The 18,106-nt window shown below is 51.3% G+C and overlaps 1 protein-coding gene across 2 annotated transcripts in view; it reads left to right on the top strand.

The window, feature by feature from the left end:
- The window catches only part of LOC133355124 (disintegrin and metalloproteinase domain-containing protein 10-like), a 38,507-nt gene that overhangs the window by 6,168 nt on the left and 14,233 nt on the right, over window positions 1-18,106 (top strand). For both annotated transcript variants that reach the window (XM_061572435.1, XM_061572436.1), the window contains exons 2-10: window positions 2,973-3,123; window positions 4,245-4,363; window positions 4,988-5,236; window positions 6,324-6,583; window positions 11,173-11,265; window positions 13,135-13,318; window positions 15,109-15,272; window positions 16,447-16,630; window positions 17,485-17,635. In XM_061572435.1, the coding sequence (XP_061428419.1) occupies window positions 2,973-3,123; window positions 4,245-4,363; window positions 4,988-5,236; window positions 6,324-6,583; window positions 11,173-11,265; window positions 13,135-13,318; window positions 15,109-15,272; window positions 16,447-16,630; window positions 17,485-17,635 (1,555 nt within the window). The remainder of the gene's footprint in view (window positions 1-2,972; window positions 3,124-4,244; window positions 4,364-4,987; window positions 5,237-6,323; window positions 6,584-11,172; window positions 11,266-13,134; window positions 13,319-15,108; window positions 15,273-16,446; window positions 16,631-17,484; window positions 17,636-18,106) is intronic.

Here is an 18,106-nt window from a genome sequence, read left to right as displayed (position 1 = left end):
TAGCTCCATCTCCGCGATGGTCACGTTATCTCCTTTAGCTTCCATTTCCATGACTGGTCTCGTCCATCACCCATCATGCCGTCCAACCATGCGTTCTTGCCCACAGAGCCGTGCCAAGGGTACACAGCGAATCGAGGCGACTGCCCCGGGCCCCGCACTTGAGGGGGGGGCGCTTAAACGTCACGGTGTAAGATGAAATACACGGGTTTTCTTTTGCCCCGGGCCCCGCAACCCCACCCCCGATTATGGACGTCCCTGACCGCCCAAGCCAATTCACTTGTCTTGCCAGCGTGCATCTAAAACGTGATTACAATTCACGTTGCCTCTTACAACGGGAGGAGGCCGGGGGGGAAACATCGTTCCGAGTGCTTAGGGAATTCTGTCGGTCTCCTTGCAACGTCGCCTGTGCGCCAGCGACGTGGGATATTTTTAAAGTGGGACAGTCAATCTGGGCCGCCAACATGGCTATATATAGGGGTGGGGGGGGGGGAGCAATGGGTGATGTGCGATGGTCGGTTGTTGGTCCCTCCTATATTTAGGGGATGGATGTGGCAGGTTGACATTCAGGGGACAACTGCACTGCTGCAACAGGCGTGGTCGCTCGCTCGATCACTCCCCCCCACCCACTCCCAAAGTCACAGGCATATCTTTTACAGGGGAGATGACTTTGCTTGCTGATATGCACTGATAAAACCAGAGCTCCTCTAATCTTCTGTTTTGTTCTGATGGTCCAACATCGTAAAAAATGTAACGTCTGCTTTTAGGCCAGAGTTTGGCCAAAAAACGTCGTTGCGGGTCACAATTTGGACCACGGGCCTCCAGTTAAGACTACGTTGGTGTAGACCATTGGCAAACACTTACCTGGCACACGAAAGGCAAGTGCAACCCAGCACAGAAAGTCCGTGGTTTGCAGGATCAATAGCAAAACAGTAATGATTCAAGGCCCCTTTTGCCAATCCACTGCTGGATGAAGCTCTTGCCACGCCAGTCGTTCATCAGGGGGTTTGTTCGACCATATTTCACGCTGGATCAGTGCCGGTCGCACGGTAGTTGGGGATATCGCTCGCCACCACGTATGGTAGCCGTGGCAGGTACAATCAAACTCTGGTCGTCAGATCCATAGCGCACTGCACTAACCACTGTGCCACTTCCCTCCACGAGGCTGAGACTTAACCCAGCAGCGGGAATTTGTTGCACGCAGCGCATGTGGCTTTGCCCTGACTCTTGTTCCATAGGCAACGTCACGGGGTAATGTTCTCCACTGAGTTTGGAGGGATTCCCACAACTCTCTCATCAGGACAAGGGAGGGTGGATAGCAGCAGCAGAAGCAGCAACAGCAGCACTCATCTGTGCCTGCCTTTCTGATACTAATACTAAGATATTGCCACCAAGTGCTTCGGATTTGTATTTAATTCGCACAGCAATCGAGGTCTGTAATCTTCATTTTTAAATCTCAGTGGACGCCACCTATGGGCGTGACAATGAGCTTGACTTTGGATGCCCCCCTCCCAGCCAGTGCGTGGTGAGTGATTGGTAGGATTGTTGTTGCTGCTGCTGCAAGGGCAGAGCGTGCCAAATTGATCAAGCATCGTGGGTTGGGATGCGGGGGACGAGCGGGCATGGGGTGTGGTTTGTGGGAGGCTTAGCGAATGCTGACACGACGGTTAGTGATCGCTTTGGTGCACAATGGGCAGCGCAGCTGACATCTGCTGTCCCTCAAGCCACGAGCTTTGTAGACAGTAAGAGCGGGGTGCTGGTCAGCGGTCCACATAAGCTGCGTTGTTGGTGGAGTTTTACGCATTTCAAAATATGAGCTGCGCACGTGTGCATGTTGAACTTCGTTCGCACCCTACTTAGCCGACCGTGCTAATCGGAGGTGCGGGGAAAGGACAACAAACTAAACACAAAGCAGTTTTAAAGAAATACGTTTTCACATCTAGATTTAAAAGTTCATAGCTCCAGTGGCTTCCTAATATAAATGAAAGGCCTTTTATAAATGTTTTGTTGTTGTAATTTTTCCCCAACTTCACCCCGATTGTGTTAAAACTGAAAAAAGTTTGCGCGCGCAAAAATTGAAACAACCACGGAGAGATGAAGGCATCCGTGGAGTGACATTGAGCGAAGAGGAGCACGGTTCGATCTTCTGGCACGGGAACATTTTTCCACTGCGTGTCGCTTGTCGCGGTCGTGTGCTGTATGGCCCTGTGGTGTACGCTGGGGTCGCGTCTCACGTGTTGTTCGGCACGAGGTCCCACGTCTCGTTTCACGTCCTGGGAGCTGACACCCCCCCACACACACACGCCTCCTATCCGCCGAGAAGTAGAAATGGTCACACCGCAGTCCATCAATAACACAGGCAGCTTATGGTGGGGTAAAATGTGAGTACTCTGACATGGCCCACGTGGAAGGGTAGGCCAAATACAAACTAGAAGGGCTTTCTGGAGCTCTCCCTCTACTGGGGGCCTTCCGCCAGCAGTGGCATGAATAGGAAATTGCAAGGCTGCACCTCTACTGCTCACCCTTTACTATCATCTTATTCGGATTAAGGCAGACTTTTGTCTTGGCCAGCAAATGTTTTTGATTTAAAGCGTTCGTGACTGCAGGGATTCATATTCTGGTTCAGGGTGCATCCTATAATCTGGTAGGTGTATGTGACTCGATTTGTATAATCTGGTAGGTGTGTGTGACTAGATTTGTATAATCTGGTAGGTGTGTGACTAGATTTGTATAATTTGCTAGGTGTGTGTGACTCGATCTGTATAACTATATTGACTACGTTTGGAGAGCGTTTTACTTTCCAGCACGTCTTATAAACCAGATACCACGAATATGATATTACTACAACTACTACTCTTTGGCGTGTAGCCTCTCAGCTGGTTCCTACATAGGGGGCAAAAATAAAATACGTTTAAAAACAAACACAACCTGAAGTTATTATCTTGCTCCCCGACCCATCCCATCCCCGCTCCTAGCCTCCTATGGGAACCGCCTGAATCGCTTCATCCGACACTACGAGGGACTCAGCTACAGCACGGAGGAGCTACATGCCAAGCACACGCGTGCCCGTCGCGCTATCTCCCCTCTCCAGCAGGAGCTGGCACTCACCTTTCAGGCGCACGGCAGGTGAGGGTCGGTGGTGCAGGTGAGGGTCTAGGGGGCGGGTGGGGGTCTAGGGGGCGGGTGGGGGTCTAGGGGGCGGGTGGGGGTCTACGGGGCGGGTGGGGGTCTACGGGGGGGGTGGGGGTCTATGGGGCGGGTGGGGGTCTACGGGGGCGGGTGGGGGTCTACGGGGCGGGGGTCGAGGGGGCAGGTGGGGGTCTAGGGGGCGGGTGGGGGTCTACGGGGGGGGGGGGTGGGGGTCAACGGGCGGGTGGGGGTGTACTAGGCGGGTGGGGGTCTAGGGGGCGGGTGGGGGTCTACGGGGGGGGTGGGGGTCAACGGGCGGGTGGGGGTGTACTAGGCGGGTGGGGGTCTAGGGGGCGGGTGGGGGTCTAGGGGGCGGGTGAGGGTCTACGGGGGGGGTGGGGGTCAACGGGCGGGTGGGGGTGTACTAGGCGGGTGGGGGTCTAGGGGGCGGGTGGGGGTCTAGGGGGCGGGTGAGGGTCTACGGGGGGGGTGGGGGTGTACGGGGCAGGTGGGGGTCCACGGGGTGGGTGGGGGTCTACGGGGGGGGGGGTGGGGGTCAACGGGCGGGTGGGGGTGTACTAGGCGGGTGGGGGTCTAGGGGGCGGGTGGGGGTCTAGGGGGCGGGTGGGGGTCTAGGGGGCGGGTGAGGGTCTAAATCTGCGTGGTGTTCTCATCTAAGATAGTCGCTCGATGTGTAGCGGGTCACTTTGATGAATCTTGTCGTTAGGGGAACCCAATAATAATGTATCGAAGAAACTTGGAAGCATTGGCGATCTTGGCGACACCGTTGCCGAGTGAGGAGCATGTGCGGCGTCTTCAGGGGAGCGGTAGTGTAGCGGCTAGCGCACTGCACTACGAACCCGGCGACCGGGAGTTCAATCCCCGCTCACGACCAATACCAGTGGCGAACATTTGAACCGATGCTGGGCCTCCTCTAGGTCGACTCATCATTAAATGATGACCCGGTGCGGTGTATAAACATCAGCACTGGGGAGACAAAGGTGGCTGAGCTTGGTGTTAGGCTGCCCACCCCTTTGTGCGCCGTTCCGGCCTTCTTCGTGGGTGCTCGCTAACCGCACTTGCCCTGTCTGGGGGATCTTTGTCTTTGGTGTTTTTAGGCACTTTGATCTGCGCATGAGGAGGGACACCCGGGTATTCAGCGATGACTTCAAGGTGCAGACATCCCAGGGTCTGGAGGAAGCCGACACCTCGCACATCTACACGGGCAGCCTGCACGGTGAGGCATGGGAGGCACTGCCTCTTCACGTGGGAGGGAGCGGTGGGCGGGTGGGTGGGGGGTACAGCGGAATGACGTCACAAAGTGGGGCACGAGGAGCCAAGGGGCGGTGTGGCAGGCGTGGGTTTTTGCTTGTCATTTTTCCCGAATGCCATGTCCCGATTGTGCCATCGATGTAAAGTCACCAGACGCACTATGTCACAAAACAGACCCCAATCCTGTGTGCCAGAGAACGCCCCGTGGATGTAGATGTCACAGAGCTACCTCTGGCAGTCCTTATTCAAGAAAAGGGGCATCACTTTCCCGCCTGCTCGGCATGTGACAGGAATGTCGTCGAATGATAGCCAATTCATTATTTTAACTCTCAGAGGTGGAATTTAGCCAAATTCAGCGCAGAACCAAATTCATTGTGATCAGGGTTTTTTGTTGTTGTTGTTGTGCAATAATTGTTGACCAGTCTGAGCCCATCAGCTCGCCACACTTGAGAATCCGGTTGAATCGCCATGGGCTGAGTCTATGATTTGATCCCAGGATCTCGGCGATGCCAGCTCGGCGCTTTGACCTCTCGGGTTTGCGCTGTCAACATGCGCCGATATCTCTCTCTCTCTCTGCGCGCGCGGGCAGGGGAGAAGGGCAGCCTCTGCCACGGAGCGGTGATGGACGGACGCTTCGAGGGCTTTATCGGTACGAGCAGGGGGACCTTCTACGTGGAGCGAGTGGAGCACTACCTTCTCGACATGGGGACTACGTCATCACCGCCAACTCCGACGGGGCCATCGCCATTCCCGGCGACGTCGTCGTCATCGAAGTCACCGCTATCACCGCCACCACTGCCAGCCTTCCACTCCGTCATTTACCATGAGGATGATGTAGGTGGGTGAGTAGGTGGTGGAGCAGTTAGCTTGCTGCCCTTTGAACCTGGCGACCCGAGTTCGATTCCCGTTCACGGCCACCAACTCCAGTGACAATTATCTGAAGCTGTCCTGGGCCTACCGTAGGTTGGGGTCAGCCTCAAATGAGTACTTGGTGTGGTGTATAAAACATCGCCACTCGGGAGATGAAGCGGCCGGGCGTGGTGCTGGCCACCCACTCCCTCGTGTGCCGTGCCGGACCTTCATAGGTGCTACTCGCTAACAGCACTTGCCCGACAGTATATGGGGCATCTTTGTCTTTGCAGTGTTGGGTGCTTGATAGACATGTAGGGACGATTTGAAGCTTTCGTGACTGCAAGGATTCATATTCTTAGGTTTTTTCGGTAAAGTCACGTAGGTAAAACATCAAAATTAATAAAAAATAAAATAAAATAAAGATCACGACGTTTCGGAGGCAACACAAGTCTCCGTCATCAGGGACGAATTGATTAATGGGATAAACTAGAATCCCGTGCTTGTTATATGCGCGGTAGAATAGTGCCAGTAGGAATGGCTTCTTTTCAGTGTGTATATGCTACATGGAGTTTATTCACAAGAAACCAACCCTCCCCTCTCCTGTGCCAAGTTACCCCTGCCGTGAGCGAAGGGATGTTTCAGACCAAAATTGACGACAATCTCACTGCTGTATTCGAAATGTCTCTCTTGTCAATATGTTGGGCTTTCCCGGCTCGAGTCATGAACACTCACACCAATTGCTTGTCTCCGCGTCCCCATGCGTCCCATATTTCTGTGTTCCTTTGTCCCCACATCCTCATGTTTCCATGCACGCCCCCCCCCCCCCCCCGTGTGTCCACATAACTCCATGCCTCCGGAAGGGGGGGTTCATATCCTCATGCCCCCCCCCCATATTCCTATGTCCCATATCTCCATGCCCCATGTTCCCATGCCCCATATTCCTATGCCCCCCCCCCCCCAATGAATGCCTCCGTGTTCCCGTGTGACCACGTCGCCCGCGTTCCCATTGCCGCCGCGTCCCCGTCTCTCTCCCCCCACCCCCCCCCACCAAAACTCTGGCGCTGCTGCTGCAGAGTTCCCGCACAAGTACGGGCCGCGAGCGGGCTGTGCTCACGACGATGTGCTCGAGCGCATGCGGAGGTTCCAGGAGTCGGCCGTGGAGTCCGACTCGGCCGACTCGGCTCCGGGCGATGGAGCGGGAGACGGGCCGGCGGCGGAGCGTGGCAAGCGGGCAGCGACGTCCTCGGCCCCCCGGAACACGTGCCCTCTCTACATCCAGGCCGACCACACCTACTACGCCAAGTACGAGAACAAGGAGGCCGTCCTCGCACAGGTAACCAGAGGTCGCAAACGGGTTTTGATTCCTTACCCGTACCCGTACCCGGCCGCACCAGGGTCGCAAACGGGTACCCGTACCCTACCCATACCCGGCCGGGTACGGGTATCGGGTACCTGATTGCGACCTCTAGGATGAAGCCATGTTGCAGGCGCGGGTGGATTGATTCTAGGAACTTGAATTGTGAGAAGAGACAAGACGTTGGGAAATGAGTGACAAACGGTGACTCACCAGTGACTCACGGCCTACCCGTACCCGGCCGCACCAGGGTCGCAAACGGGTACCCGTACCCGGCCGGGTACAGGGTAGCCGGGTATCGGGTAGGGTACGGGTATCGGGTACCCGGTTGCGACCTCTGCAGGTAACCCACCGTTGTTGTTATTTGCTTTTTGATTCAGCGATTTCTAACCCAGGAAGGCTTCATTATTTACACTTGAGTCTCAAGATTCTTATTTGAGGATTCAAGATGACCCTTGCCAAGTGTTTGCAGCAGGGGGCGATGTCGCTGCTGCTGCTGTGTGTCATGCCAACTGAGTAATTTGTGGGTACAAGTAATACCCTTATTTACATCTCCTCCTCGTTTTTGTAGTTTTGCAAATACGTCGTCGCTTTGTGAACACCGCGACTCGATTTGCGTCAGGCAAAACCCCACGCTTACGTCGCTGACAGCGTCGTCCGTCCTTTTTTCGTTATCCGTCGCCTCTCAGCCTCCGCCGCCACCGACTCCGCTGTAAATCGCTTCGATGTTACGCAGTGGCGTAGCTAGGATATTTTGCGCCCGGGGACGAACTATAAAATTGGCGCCTCCCCCCCCCCGTTTAATCACATACCAAAATGTAATTACATGACATGTAGGCTGTGTGTGGCGGGATATATAAACTTTTAGGTTGAGGTGTAGATTTGTGCAGTAGTTTCAGGCTGCCGCGCCCGCCGCAATAAGTTATAATGTGACGTTGTAAGCCTCATTTTGGCGCCCCTTTACCTTGGCGCCCGGGGACACATGTACCCCCCTGCCCCCCCCTAGCTACGCCTCTGATGTTACGTCGTTTCGGTATTCGTCATCGCAACTTTCAGGAATGAATCCCCGACATAACCCGGGGGGTATTACTGCACTGTCATTTTTAAGCATTGGGATGTTTTGGCCAACGGCGGTAACATCGTTACGGATTGTTTTTCTTTGGGAAGAAACCGAAGAACCCGGAGGAATCCTATGCAGGACATGGGGAGAAAACACGCATATAATTTGCAGAAAGGCACCCGAGTCGGGAATTGAACCCAAGTGTTACATCGCCACCACATTGTTAACCTTCTGCTTCATAGTGGACGTTAAAGATCCCATGACGTAACTTGCCAGCGTAGGCCATTCTGTGCTGGCTGCCCATCGGTCAAGGATGGTCAGGGCATTGTGCGGCGCTTTCAGATGCGCTTTTGCGGCCATCTGATATTAGGAAGTCACTGGAGTTATGCACTTTTAATTTTTTTTTGAAAACTAATTTCTTTGGAACTGCTTTTTTGTCTTGATTTAAAGCTTTCGTGACTGCAGGAATCCATATTCTTTGGTTATTTTCCCCGCACCTCCGATTAGCACGGTTGGCTACATACGGTGCGAAAGAAGTTCAACATACGTACATTTATCAGGGTTCAAATTCGCCAAAATTGAAAATGACCCACAAATGCTGCGTAGCAATCATCACTCCGTACTGGCAGACTAATGGCTCAGGGTCATTCTTGTAAATGGGACTCATCTTAGTCTCTTTGATGTCTCCCCTGGGTCAATAAAATAATCTGGATGAGGGCAGTTTACTGAGATGGCTATTGGAGTAGCACCCAGAAATTGGTCAACCAAAGGGGCCACGGAGGGTAGCAAGATGTACATTTTTGGTTCTTTCGGTAAAGTCACGTAGAAGGGAAATAATGAAATAATACAAATATAAAACATGATGATTGCTTGTGTTGCAGTCGAAACGTCGTGAGAATTTTTATTGTTTTATATTTGTATTATTTTATTATTTCCCTTCTACGTGACTTTACCGAAAGAACCAAGAATATGAATCCCTGCAGTCACGAAAGCTTTAAATCAAAATTTAAGATGTTAATTATTAAAACAAAAAAATTGACAAATCAAAATAATAAAATTACTTAATATAAATTAAAGTAAAAAATAATCAAGTTAAATTAACAACTTAATTCCTTCTTGAAATGAAGAAGATTGTGATGACGGTAGAATGTTTTGTGAAGGGACACTTTAAGAAGACTTGCGTTTGGAAAAACAGACACGGGCTGTTTATTCACAGGGTTATATTATCAGATGACAATAATAATCAACCAAATATTGAAACATCATATATCAAAGTAATTAAGGCAGACTAAAATAAATAAAAAAAATTCAACTTCAATTACATCAAAATAAATCAACGTCATGCGGTGTTTTCCTTCAGTGATTATAATTCACGAGTTGTCCATTTGCAGTTAAATCTTCCCCGATGTTGTTCTTCGTCTCATTCCATCGCTAGCGCCATGGTTACAGTTGCCATGAACTTCACTCATCGATGGATTCCTCCGCACGCATTGAGGTCTCGGTCATGACTCAAAACGCATCTCTCTACTCTTGCACACAACAACTAAAACTCGAAGCCACAACTGGCTTTTATATTGATGTTTTTTTTAATTTTGTTGACGTGGTGACGGCGCTTTTTGAGTGGCAGACTTGTGCCAAAAATGCGCCCGCTTGTTCCAGAATGTTTTTGTTACTTGACTAAGTCTACCGAACTGACCGTTTTGTCTCATCCGCACTGTGTTCAACCACCATAAAAAAGACAAAGACTCCCCGTATAGTCTTTACACACTATTGGGGGCAAGTGTTGTTGAGCAAGCACCTATGACGGCCAGAATGACACACGAGGGGGGTGGGTTGCCTGCATCAAGGCCGGCCGCCTTTGTCTCCCCAGTGTCGATGTTTACTCCACATGGCACCAGGTACTCACTTGAGGCTGAGTTGACCTACGGGAGGCTCAGGACCGGTTCAGATAATCGTCACTGGTGTTTTCCGTGAGCAGGGTATCGAAACTCGGGTACGCCGGGTTTGTAGCGCAGTGCGTGCTAACCGCTGCACCACCGCTCCCCATTCAGCCCGCAACACTGCAGGTCACAACACTTCTCTCTTCCTGGGTTGCGACATCTCACGGGGGGGGCTGCTCACAACCCGGCATCTCCGTGGGTACCGGTTCAGGGTCTCTGACATAGCAACACCGCAGGGATCAAGCCACCGGGCCATCTCATGCATCTGCCTATTTACGATGCGTGGTTGCGTGCGTGTGCGCGCGCGCGGTGCTGATGCTCTGGTTGCGAATCGATGTTCCTTTGTTCGCTCGCAGAAATTTTAATTCAGATGCAAATTTCCGCCTGAATGACCTCCGACGAGCCTTTGTGTTGGCGTGACCAATGCTGAATGATTGTTGGCGTGGGTTTTTTTTTTATCAGCATGTTAGCCGAGCCGTGTAGCAGCGCATATACAGGCGAAAGACTCCAATGCCCTTAGCTTTCCGCTAAAATCGCTAAATGTCCTTCCGTCGAACATGAATTTACCTCTCTGTACATTCACAGCACTTGTTTTCCGCACCGTTCTGTACGAATATCTTGATCCCTTGCGCAACCTCCCCCAGTTTATTCAAACAAAAATCCGTATCCATGAACGGATCTGTATGTATTTTGAACTTCTTTCGCACCGTACGTTGCCAATCATGCTAATCAGAGGTGCGGAGGGAAGGACAACAAAATAAAAACACAGAAAGCAGTTCTAAAAAAAATGGTTTTCAATCTTGGTGATTTAAAAGTGTATGGCTCCCACTGGCTTCCTCATATCGGAGGCAAGAGCGTTCCAGACGGCCGCAGAAGCGCATCTAAAAGCGCGGCGACCGCCTTTGTCCGATGGCCAGCCAAAAGTCCCCGCTGCCGTTGCTGCTGCGAGGACGACCGGAGTTGAATCTGCGTTCGCGACGAGCGTTTTGCCATGCAACTCTTCTTCTTTTATACGGATTCATAGAAGCAGGTTAAAGATGTCGTTTTAGATGTTGTTATCCACTCAATTGTCTGTCCACAAGCGGCGTGGATGTCGCCCATTCCTCCTTGATGTCGCCCATTCCTCTCGACAAATGTTTTCGGTGGTTGCGATAATGTTTCGCATTTGAGTGGCCGAGTGTGTGTGTGTGGAAGATTTCCGTGGGGAGCGGTGGTGCAGCGGTTAGCACGCTGCGCTATTAACCTGGCGACCCGAGTTCGATTCCCGTTCACGGCCAACACCGGTGACGATTATCTGAACTGGTCCTGGGCCTCTCCTAGGTCGATTCAGCCTCACATGAGTATCTGGTGAGGTGTGTAAACATCGTCACTAGGGAGACAAAGGCGGCCGGGCGTGGTGTTGGCCACCCACCCCCTCGTGTGCCGTGCCGGCCTTCATAGGTGCTCGCTAACAGCACTTGCCCCAACGGTCTGTTGAAGGCTGTATGGGGGATCTTTGTCTGTATCTTGTCTCACCCCCCCCCCCCCCCTACAACCCCACCCCACCGTCTCGTTTTTTCTCGAGGCAGATTTCCGTGCATGTGGTTGGCATGGAGAGGGTCTATCAGTCGACCAACTTCAACGGCATCAAGGACATCAGCTTCGTGGTGAAGCGCGTGCGGGTGGGTTGGGAGAGGGCGGCGCGTGGCTTCACAACAGCGGTTTGATGACAGACCCCACACCCCTCGGGCTAACGTCACCAACGTTGGGCCGACGTTGGTTCAACGTTGCACGCTAACCGGAACGCCGTATTCACGTGCGTAATGTGCTACTTAATGGGATTCTGCCACGCAATGTATGTTAGTGGTTTTGATCTACATTATAGACTACGTCATGTGTTTCTAAAGCATTTAATGCACATCAATTGCACCTTATGCAGTATATACTATTGTACGTACTCTTTGGTTCTTTCAGTAAAGTCACGTAGGTGAAAATAAAAGAAAGTAAAAAAAAATAGAATAATTTTTTTATTTTCATTTTTACTAAATTAAATGAATTTAACAATTTATTTATACATATATTTTTTTTTCACCTACGTGACTTTGCCAAAAGAATCAAAGAGTATGGATCATTGCAGTCACGAAAACTTCAAATCTAGAACTATTGTACGTAATTAAGTTTGGTGCATTTAACATATATTATGCACGATATATTATGCGCTACATGCGCGGGATAGAGGTTGTGGGCAGTCGAGGGCAGGTGCAGCAAAATCCATGAAATGATGCTCTGCTGTACCTCGCTCTTCTCCTTCAACCCGCACTGACCAGCAACAGGCGGGTCCATCTGTCAGTCATCCCCAACTCAGTCAACCCCACAGTGCGTGGGTTGTCTGTCCCGTGACCTCCTGCCAGCGAAGCCTCAGAGGGCACCAAACCAGGCACAATCACCTCCCCTGAGCACGGTTGGCTGCTACGTACGGTGCGAAAGAATCTTCTTGGTTCTTTCGGTAAAGTCACGTAGAAGGGAAGTAATAAAATAATAAAAATAAAACATAATAAAATAATATAATATAATAAAGAAAGAAGTTCAACATGCACACATACACGGGGGTTTTCTGATCGTACATGACCACGCTGGCCAGATCGGCTTGGTGAATTCAGCCAGCCAGTATATTTCGGGCATTGAGTGTTGTCTTGGTGTGGTCTGGGACTGTTTTTGCTGTTGTTTTACTGCCTTTCCGAAACTTGGGAATTGATGATGCAATTTGAACTGATAAACGTTATTTATTTATTAAAGGGGCACCACAGTGGCTAGGAAATGTTATCTTCCTTGCCTGGTATGCAGGAGGTCGGGGGTTCGATCCTGACCCTGACGTCTGCTGTATATTTCGAGTTTGCATGTTCTCCCTATGGTCGTGTGGATTTTTTGCTCCGGGTCGTCCCGTTTTTCCTTCTACATTTGGAAACATGCGTTGAGACTATTTAGATTATTTTGGTGCTATAAATGTTCAAATGATGGGCGACTGTGTTGAGCAATCATTTGTGGCCAGGCTGCTTCTGAAAAATAAGTAAATACCTTGGGTGGGCTTTGCCTGGTAGGATGGGGATGGTTTAGTTTGATTTGTGTTTGGGTGTTTGGGTGATTTGTTTACCTTTCTCGTACTTTGCGCTACTGCCGTGTCTTTGTACTGTTTGTTGTTGTAACGTTCCTACCCGCCCCTACTGGACTTCTGTGAAAAGGAGCTTCATAGCTCATCAGATTCCTCCTCCAGTATACATAAATATTCTGATTCTGTGCTACGGAAGTGTGTTTTTTCAGTGGTTGCCCAGTCAGGACCAGTTCAGATATTGCTCGTAAGTGCATTGTGGGAAAGCCGACTGCACCTTGCTCTGTAAATTTCAGAAAAGTTAAATTTCGATTTAAAGAAGATGGTTCAGAAAAGTTGTTCCTCTAGCGCCCAACATAAATACATTGTCACTTCATGGGAACTGCTAGATATGGTTGTTTTTGGTGGTGACGGTTGTGGTGATGGTTGTTGTGTTTGTGGCCAGATCAATACGACGGAGGACGCACTCGATGTCAGCAACCCTTTTCGCTCCTCTCGCCTTGGTGTCGAGAAGTTCTTGGATCTCAACTCGGAGCAGAACCACAACGACTTCTGCCTGGCCTACGTCATGGCCGACCGCAATTTCGGAGATGGAGTGCTCGGCTTGGCCTGGGTTGGCTCTCCCACAGGTGGCAGATTCCTCTTTACACGGTGGCGAGATGTTAACTACCTCGCCTGGTATGGAAGAGGTCGTGGGAACGATCCCACCCCTGACTCATGTATATTTGTTGTATTGCAATGTTCACTCTCCGCGGAGTCGTGTGGATTTTTCTCCGGGTCTTCTGGGTTTTCCCTCCACATTTAGAAAATTGCGCTTAGAGTATTTGGTTGCTATAAATGTCCACATGATGAGCCACTTCGTTGAGCTATCATTTGTGGCCAGGTCCTTTCTGAAATAGAGCTGCATAGCACAGTGGGGCCTTACCTGGTAAAGTCAAAATTGACAAAAGTGGTGTTTTGAATGATAAATATAATTTATATTTGCCAAATGGCGCACTTCATTCACAGATCTCGGTGCGCCCACCAATGTATGGACGGGGGCACATAAACTATTCTATTTTAAAAATCAAAATAAAACAACTAAATTAAATCACGACATTTCGGGAGCAACACAAGCATCCGTCATCAGGTGTGACTGCTCCAGAAAAATTACACGTGTCTCTAAATAGCTCTCTTCATATACTACAGTAATTTTGCTGGAGCAGTCACACCTGATGACGGATGCTTGTGTTGCTTCCGAAACGTCGTGATTTAATCTACATCTTTTATGTTTTATTTTATTTTGTTTTCACCTAAGTGACTTTACCAAAAAAACCCAAACAGTACGGATCCTTGCAGTCACGGAAACTTCAAATCTAGAATTTTATTTTATATACAAGTTGTTTAGTTTTAGTTTAGTCTATGGGTGTTTATGCATCTCTATGAGTCTCTATGCATTTCTATGGGTCTCTGAATCTCCATTGGTTTCTATGTATCTCTATGGGTCTCTATGTATCTCCAAGTATATTTATGTGTCTCCGTACGTTTCTTTGCATTTAGAGTATTTGGCTGTTATAAACTTCCACGTGATGATAAGCCACTTCGTTCAGCTATCATTTGTGATAGCCAGGCCGCTTCTGAAAAATAAACGACATAGCTCAGTGGGTCCTCACCTGGTACAACATTTTTTTTATAGTTTAGTCGAACAGAAATCTCGACTGCAGAGGGCGCTCAGGCAACACTGCGTGATGGGACACAGAGCACCCTCGCCTGCGCGCGCATCATCCGAGATTTTGTGCAAAGCTTTGGTGTGCAACGTGCCTAGACAGCCACATATCCTCCTCCGCACACATTGATCATTCTTTACCTTTGGCGTACACACAGCTTGCAATTGTCGATATCACAGAAAATACTTCCGGGAAACCCCTTCACATGGCGTCAGGTCCACCCGGTGAGAGGCGGCACCGTCCCATCTGTCCCGCCGCATGAGAGTAATGCTTCCCGCACGACAAATAAAGTGCAGAAACAAGTTGACTTTATGACTTTGTGTAACAATTGGTGACCGGGCGTAAACCATGAATGCACTTGAAAACAAAGGTTAATCATATCCTAGTCTATGTGAGTCTACGGTTCTCTGTTGTGAGTCTATTTGAGTCGCTGGACCTCTGCGTGAATCTTTTAAGTCACGATGCGTGCCCGTCGGTCTCTTTGATAGTCAGTGGGGAGCGAGTTGAGACCACGTCCTCGCCACAATCGAGGAATCCGTTTAATCAAAGGCAGGGGCTGAAACCTGGATTCAAACCCAGGATTTCTGCTGTGGCGGTTCAGCGCTCTGACCTCCAAGCGACCCGGCCGGCTGGCTGGATGGCCGGCCAGCCGGCCGCCTGCCTGCTTGGTCCTCGTTCGAAGTCTTACGCAAACCTATTCCTTCCCGGCTCAGCGGCGTCGGGCGGCATCTGCGAGAAAAACAAGCTGTTCTCGGACCGGACTCGCAAGTCGCTCAACACGGGCATCGTGACGGTGAACAACTACGGGTCCCACGTGCCCCTCAAGGTGTCGATCATCACCATCACCCACGAGGTCGGCCACAACTTCGGCTCGCCGGTACGATCGCCGCTCGCGCACCTCTCCATCTCCACGATGATGAGCAGCAGCTGCCTCTGATGCATTGCCCCCCACCGCCCCCCCCCACCCCCCTTCGTAATGGAAGAGCGAAATAACCCACGTGACAAAATAAACAAGCGTGCACGATACGTTCCCATCGCGTCGCGGCAGATGCTGTCGCGACCGCCCGCCTGCCTTTGTTGCCGCAAACCCTTTGCGAAGGGTGCGGAAAATGTTATATCCCGCTGACTCCTGCATCAATCCCTCCCTTGCCCTGCGAAACCACGGAGCTCGATTTCAGCTGCGGCCTTTTTCTTTGCACTTCGTTACAAAGAGTGGATATCCAAAACTAACCACTCCACGGTGTGACACACCGAGCTACAATTTCCTGTAATGGAGCAGGGTGGGAGGGGGGGGGGGCATGTGTAGAATTGAAGACGGCAGGTTATCCAGACAGGCATTCGAGTGCCACCCAGACTTTGGCGATCAGGCCGATGGCTGCGTAACAAAGTGAAGACCTAAAGCCACCTGGTGGTCGTGACGATGGTTCAGATGTCAGTCGCTGCTGATGAATGCCTTGGGTGGGAATCGAACTCGGGTTTTGTAGCGAAGGATGTATAACCACTGCGCCACTGCGGAATTAACAGCAATATATAAAAAAAATGTAACGTAGCAGATATTATATTCTTGGTTCTTTCGGTAAAGTCACGTAGAAGGGAAATAATCAAATAATATAAATATAAAACAAAAATTCTCACGACGTTTCGACTGCAACGCAAGCAATCATCATCAGGTGTGAAATCCACAGCAAGAAAATTTGAATTGAATCACACTTTTTTCAAATTTTCTTGCTGTGGATTTCACACCTGATGATGATTGTTTGTGTTGCAGTCGAAACGTCGTGAGAATTTTGTTTGTTTAATATTAATATTATTTTATTACTTCCCTTCTACGTGACTTTACCAAAAGAACCAAGAATATGAATCCCTGCAGTCACGAAAGCTTTAAATCAAAATTGTAGCAGATATTGTGCCTTGTTTCCCCCAAAAGAGACTGAACACTTTCGAATCAGATTCAGATTGTGGAACTTCCAAACTCAGTCGAAATTTGTCCTCCCGTGTCTCCCCACCTTCCCCCCCACCACCACCACATCGTGTATCGTCACCGACCGCAGCACGACTCGGAGGCTCGCTGCATGCCCGGCGAGTCCCAGGAACGTGCGCAGAGGACGGCCGGGAACTACTTGATGTATCCTTACGCCCAGTCGGGTGACAAGCCGAACAACATGCTGTTCTCTCCGTGCAGCATCGACAGCATCAGCAAAGTGCTCAAGGCCAAGCGCAACTTGTGTTTTATCGGTACGCAGCACGTACTCGTTGTTGTCACCGAACATAGCAGTGCGCTACAAGGTGGAAGTTGGCCTTTTTGATTGACTGCGTTGCCCTGGTGAGTCCGAATAAGGACGACACCAGTATAAGTTTGCCTTGTTGTCCCAACCGCTGTGTAAAATTGTAAACCCTTAGCCCCGAAAAACTCGCTGGATGAGAGGTGCTTCCCAGCAATTTTGGAGCTGGACCTAAAAAAACTAACAAACTATAACTATAAACTCAACTATTTTATATTTTACCAGGTAAGGCCCACTGGGTTCTTTTTTCAGAAGCGACCTAGCCACAAATGATAGCTCAACGAAGTGGCTTATAATGTGGAAATTTATAGCAGCCAAATACTCCAAGCGCACGTTTCTAAATGTGCAGGGAAACCCCAGAGAATCCGGAGAAAAATACGACCACGGCGAGAGAGAACATGCAAACAACACATATACATGAGTCAGGGGTGGCCACAATGTACAGCTCAACGAAGTAACTTATCACGTTGAAAATTTCTAGCAGCCAAATACTCGAATCCAGTTTTCTTCATTGCAAGGCCCGCGGATCACTGGTGGCCCCTGGTGGCCCCTGGTGGCCTTTAGTGCGGCCCCAGTCAATCCACAAACGCCCCGTGCAGGCGGTGTAGGCGGGCCCTCACATTGACGATGTCTTATCAGTGAAAGTGGCCCCCCCTTTGAAAGCTCACGACGAACACCGCTCTAAACGGACGTTTCTAAACATTCACGTTTGCGAGCTCACTGCCCCCCTCCCCCGCAACTGCCCCTGCCCCCCCCCGCAACTGCCCCCGCCCCCCCCCCGCAACTGCCCCCCCCCCACCGCCACAGAGTCGGACACGCCGGTGTGTGGGAACGGGCTGGTGGAGGAGGACGAGGAGTGCGATTGCGGCTTTGGGGAGGATTGCGCGGACTCGTGCTGCTTCCCCGCCAGCGCCCCCGCCGGGCAACGCTGCCGCCTGCGCCCCGACGTGGAGTGCAGGTGTGCTGCGGGGGGGGCTGCGGGGGGGGGGGAGCTGCGGGGGGGGGGGCTGCGGGGGGGGGGGAGCTGCGGGGGGGGGCTTGCGGGGGGGGGAGCTGCGGGGGGGGGCTGCAGGGGGGGGAGCTGCGGGTGGGGGAGCTTCGTGGGGGGGGGCTGCGGGGGGGGGGCTGCGGGGGGAGGGAGCTGCGGGGGGGGGGCTGCGGGGGGGGGGCTGCGGGGGGAGAGCTGCGGGGGGGGGGGCTGCGGGGGGGGGAGCTGCGGGGGGGGGGGGGGCTGCGGGGGGGGGGGAGAGGAGAGGGGCAACCTACCCTCCTCCAACCCCCCCCCCCCCGCAATCAAGACCGCTTGTCCCTGTGATGTATGAGGATACGGGACCCCCCCCCTCCCGGGGCATGGAGTTATGGGGACATGGGGGGAGGTGTGCATGGAGACATCAAGATGTGGGCACAAAGGGACACAGAAATATGGGGA

This window comes from Lethenteron reissneri, chromosome 50, assembly GCF_015708825.2.
Source record: "Lethenteron reissneri isolate LAM-NWPU_2019-01 chromosome 50, ASM1570882v1, whole genome shotgun sequence".
Lineage (NCBI taxonomy): Eukaryota > Metazoa > Chordata > Hyperoartia > Petromyzontiformes > Petromyzontidae > Lethenteron > Lethenteron reissneri.
This window is presented reverse-complemented; position numbering and strand designations above follow the sequence as displayed.